Here is a 5233-nt window from a genome sequence, read left to right as displayed (position 1 = left end):
GTAGTGGTAGTGGCGCTAGTACTAGTATTAGCACCAGATGAATACAGAGCATTTCGGATTTGGCAGGCACGGTACAAAAATATATGACCACATTTTATTTCATTTTATTTATCTTTACAATAACACTCCTAGGCAGAGATATTTATTACCATTTGACAGATGAGGAAACTGAAGCCCTACGAAGAGGTGACCTCGCTATAATGTGCTAGAGCCAGAATCGAATCCTAGGCCCCCCTGAGTCCAGTGCCCGCCTTCGGTATCTCCACTTCTGGCCACCCCTGGTAGTCCTCCAGAGTGCTACGGTGCTCCTGGCTAGAGGAGAGATCTTTAAACGTCTTCCCTCCGAGCTGTGGTTGTGTCCTTTCCTCATTCTCCATGTGGGTGCGGGAGAAAGCTCTCAGAACTTGTAGCCTCTACTTTTCCCCTCCCAGGCTGTGACGGGGCAAGTAACAGCTCCCTGATCCTACCCTCTGGCTCCCAAGTTTCTTCCCCACTTGGGCAAGGAGGCATGACCCTCTCCTCCCCGCCCCCCACCCCAAAATCCCCAAGGTCCTCATCTTGCTCAGTTAGGCTGAAACAGACAGCCCTGGAAATGCTGGTCCCAGCTGTTTCGGCGCAGGGCCGCCCCCTCCTGGCCGCCCGAGAAATGTCGATCCTGGGTGTCTTCCTGGGGCAAGGAGAGAACCAGCAGTCTGGGGGCTCCCATGTCTGGTCTAGGTGCTAGCAGTGCTCCGTGTTGGGACAGGTGGGGGCCACCTATCAGTCTTGGAGGGCTCCCCATACCCCACAGGGCACCTGGGGGATCCAGCTAACCTTTGCCATACCTTGTGGCCTGCACAGGCCTGTATGTGGGACTGTGACCTTGATCTATGCAAATGGAACCCCTGTGGTGTGTCAGGGTCCCCCTTCCAGCTTTCATATGCCCCAGGGGACAACAACAACATGATTTTACTTTCCAACCCATTCTGCCTACAGCCCCTCAACCTCTGCAGACATTGGCCCTGGGCCCCAGCCCCAGACTTGCCCAACACCCCACTTCCCCAGCTTTGGGCAGGGCCTGTCTCTGGCCAGGCCTGGGGGTGTTGGGGAAGTCTGGAGGGCCAGGGTGGGGGCAGAGGCTCGAGACAGCTGGCCTGTGTCCCCGCACTGGGCCTAGGGCCCAGCCTAAGGGGCGGGGGCCTGGCCACTCAGGCCTTGGCTGGGGCCGGATTTTTGGCTGGGCTGCAGGGCCCTCCCTCCCGCTTCCTCTCCTGAGGGCTGTCCTGGCAGAGGCCCCCCTCGCACTTTCTGGCGGGAACAGGGCCAGCAGTGAGAGAACAGCCACAGAGGGAAAGCGGGAGAGAGATGGGGGAAAATTCGTGTGTGTGTGTGCGTGTGTGTGTGTGTGTGTGTGTGTGTGTGTGTGTGTGTGTGCACGGTGCGCGCACGCATGCCCGAGTGTGTGTTTTAAGGAAAAAAGCCCACGGTCCAGTCAGACCCAGCCTAGGAGGCTTGTGAGCGGGGCCTTTCATAATTGCCCCCCTTCTCTTGGCCCCCTCTCCCAGGCCTCCCCCTTCTCCGGCCCTCCCGCCCGCCCTCTCTCCCTCCCTCCTTCCCTCACAGCCGAGGAGGCAGCAATTACGCTTTGGGGATAAAACGAGGCGCGGAGAGCAGGCTGGGGCATTTCTCCCCGAGATGGCGGGTCCGACAGCTGCAGCCCTGCGGCCTGGAGTCCTCCTGCTCCTGCTGTCCATCATCCACCCCTCGAAGCCTGGAGGTAGGCCTCACCCTGTTCCAGGAGCTGCCTGCAGCTCTTGGGCTTCCCAGCCAGGTGTCTGGGCTGCTGGATGAAAGGGCACCCTTCACCCCCGGCAGCCTCCAGGGATTCCCAGGCAGGATATCCATGGCCATTGGATCCTTGGACCTACTCCTCCTGGGAGCCAGCCCGTGCTGGGGTAGAACCTGTCACACAGACACTCCATGATTTTGGATGGTCCCAACAGTGTCAGGGTTCTACAGCCCTGAGAGAGCTGAAGGGCCCTTTCTCTGTCCCAGATGCTCTTCCAGTGGGGGTGTTGGGAACATTCTTGGGTCTGCAGGTGCCAGCAGTTTGCACACTTGTGGACGGGGGACCTGAGCTGGACCGAGCTATGTGACCTCAGCAGGTTCGTTGTCCCCCAAGAAGTCAGGACCCTCTGAGGAAGGTCAGAGTTAGTTATTATGGGGTTGCCAGCTGGAAAGCTGCTGCTGTGATCTGTCCCTGGTGAGAAGAGCTAGGACTTCTGAGCATGTGTGTGTGAAGCATGTGTGTGCATGCACGTGCACATGCACACATGAATGTGTTGCAAGCTATTGCACAAATGCGCACGGGTATATACACCCAAATACGTCACCAGATAGCGGAAGAGGTTTCTAGGAGGGAATAAATGTCTGTTCACAGGTTCATCCCTGGACAGGTGTATGTGTATGTGTGTGTATTTGTGTGTTTTGGTGGGAAGGTTGTAGCATTTGTAAAAGTGCCTGTTAGTATCTGTGAAATCTGCCACCCAACAGGCATTTATACATGAGAGATCTGGTGTCCAGGTGTGTCACGGGGTGTAGATTGTCACTATGAGTGTGACCATGCATGCGAGTTTATGTTTGTACTATGGAACACAAGGGAAGCTGAAGAAGGTGTCCATCTCCTGGCAGAGAGAGTGTGGCCCATGGTAGAGGCTGGAGTGGACCTCAGGATACTCCTGGACCATCTAGGTGTGTCGTGCTGCAGGCCCCAAGGGTCCTCCCATAAGGCTGCTACACACTTTGGGGACTCCCGGGAATGACCCGCTGGGAGCCCCTGAAGGTGCTCCTGGCCATGGGAAGAGAGAGATAAAGGCTCGCAGGCCATTTGATTGGGTGGTCTGGGTGGGGTCTAGTTCCTGTGAGAGTCTTCCTTGCCATGAGAACCAGACCTTCAGTGGGGGCCAGCCTGGGGAGGCATAGGGTGAGGCAGGGCCAGGCAGGAGGGCTGGAGTAGGGGATCAGGCAGGAGCAGCAGCTGTTTCCGTGAGATTGACTGGCTGGGCAGGACTGCTGGGAGCAGGGGCTTCCTGAGCTGAGGTCAGCTCCTGGGCCTGGATGCGGCTGAGGGACGTGCACACCATCAGGTGGGGCCCAGCGTGGGAGAAGACCGGTCATCCTACTGCCTGAGAGCAACAGCTCTGGACCTGCCTGAACCTCCCCGCCGCAAGACGTGGGCCCCTAAGCACCTGCCTTCCCAGAGCTTTTACCTAGAGCATGGCAGTTAATCCCCACAGGAAACCTGAGAGTTCAGAATCACTATCTTCACTTTGCAAATGGGGAAATTGAGGCTCAGACAGGCTAAGGCAAATCCAGAAGGTTAGTACCAGCCAGCTCTTTGCCCTGTGCCAAAGGATAAGGGGTTGGGGGCCAGGTGTCAGGCAACATATAGGCAGGTGCAGGCCTGGGGCTAAGTCCCCTAGGGTGGACAAGCCCTAGGGCTTGCACAAATGCGCACGGGTATATACACCCAAATACGTCACCAGATAGCGGAAGAGGTTTCTAGGAGGGAATAAATGTCTGTTCACAGGTTCATCCCTGGACAGGTGTATGTGTATGTGTGTGTATTTGTGTGTTTTGGTGGGAAGGTTGTAGCATTTGTAAAAGTGCCTGTTAGTATCTGTGAAATCTGCCACCCAACAGGCATTTATACATGAGAGATCTGGTGTCCAGGTGTGTCACGGGGTGTAGATTGTCACTATGAGTGTGACCATGCATGCGAGTTTATGTTTGTAGTATGGAACACAAGGGAAGCTGAAGAAGGTGTCCATCTCCTGGCAGAGAGAGTGTGGCCCATGGTAGAGGCTGGAGTGGACCTCAGGATACTCCTGGACCATCTAGGTGTGTCGTGCTGCAGGCCCCAAGGGTCCTCCCATAGGGCTGCTACACACTTTGGGGACCCCCGGGAATGACCCTCTGGGAGCCCCTGAAGGTGCTCCTGGCCATGGGAAGAGAGAGATAAAGGCTCGCAGGCCATTTGATTGGGTGGTCTGGGTGGGGTCTAGTTCCTGTGAGAGTCTTCCTTGCCATGAGAACCAGACCTTCAGTGGGGGCCAGCCTGGGGAGGCATAGGGTGAGGCAGGGCCAGGCAGGAGGGCTGGAGTAGGGGATCAGGCAGGAGCAGCAGCTGTTTCCGTGAGATTGACTGGCTGGGCAGGACTGCTGGGAGCAGGGGCTTCCTGAGCTGAGGTCAGCTCCTGGGCCTGGATGCGGCTGAGGGACGTGCACACCATCAGGTGGGGCCCAGCGTGGGAGAAGACCGGTCATCCTACTGCCTGAGAGCAACAGCTCTGGACCTGCCTGAACCTCCCCGCCGCAAGACGTGGGCCCCTAAGCACCTGCCTTCCCAGAGCTTTTACCTAGAGCATGGCAGTTAATCCCCACAGGAAACCTGAGAGTTCAGAATCACTATCTTCACTTTGCAAATGGGGAAATTGAGGCTCAGACAGGCTAAGGCAAATCCAGAAGGTTAGTACCAGCCAGCTCTTTGCCCTGTGCCAAAGGATAAGGGGTTGGGGGCCAGGTGTCAGGCAACATATAGGCAGGTGCAGGCCTGGGGCTAAGTCCCCTAGGGTGGACAAGCCCTAGGGCAGAACGTACCCTCTCCTTGTCCCCTCAGTGATACCGTAAAATGTTCAACTGGTCTTGTTCTTTCTCTGCTCCGTCCCAGGTGGTGGAATATTTGGGTCCAAATAAGGAGTATGTGAATTGATGAGGTCTTCACAGTTTTGTGCCCAGAGCCTACTGAAGTCTAGAGAGATTGTGGAGTGAAAGGGGCCACACACACACACACACACACACACACACACACACACACACACAGAGCCACCTGCCTGGCTGTCCTAGGGGAGCCCAGCTTTCCTCTACCACAAGGAAGTGTCACCCCCATGAGTTCTCCAGCTCCAAAGAACCATGTTGCCAGTGGTGGCAAGAAAGTGGCTCTTTGGGAAGGCCCAGTGATGGAAAGGGTTGTCTAGACCCAGTTAGGATGGGTCAAAAGTAGCTTTGAGGACCAGCTGTCTCAGACTCCCACACCATTTAAAAAGAGAGAGAGAAAAAAAACTAAATTGGGCATAATTCTTTCCCCATCTCTCAAAAATACTATGAGTTTTTTGTTGTTGTTGTTTTGTTTTCTTTTCTGATTTCGGAACAGAAGACTATTTGGAACAAGGGTTTTCAACCCTGGCTGAAGTTA

At 55.7% G+C, this 5233-nt stretch overlaps 1 protein-coding gene across 1 annotated transcript in view; it reads left to right on the top strand.

Moving 5' to 3' along the window:
• Positions 1 to 1674: 1674 nt before the first annotated feature.
• Positions 1675 to 5233, top strand: part of ELN (elastin) — a 31122-nt gene continuing 27563 nt past the window's right edge. Inside the window, exon 1 of the mRNA XM_023537494.1 lies at positions 1675 to 1756. Coding sequence (XP_023393262.1) covers positions 1675 to 1756 — 82 coding nt within the window. The remainder of the gene's footprint in view (positions 1757 to 5233) is intronic.

Source organism: Pteropus vampyrus, unplaced genomic scaffold (genome assembly GCF_000151845.1).
Source record: "Pteropus vampyrus isolate Shadow unplaced genomic scaffold, Pvam_2.0 Scaffold193, whole genome shotgun sequence".
In the NCBI taxonomy this organism is placed as follows: Eukaryota; Metazoa; Chordata; class Mammalia; order Chiroptera; family Pteropodidae; genus Pteropus; species Pteropus vampyrus.
The sequence above is the reverse complement of the archived record's forward strand: the minus strand, read 5'-3'. Positions and strand labels throughout refer to the sequence as shown.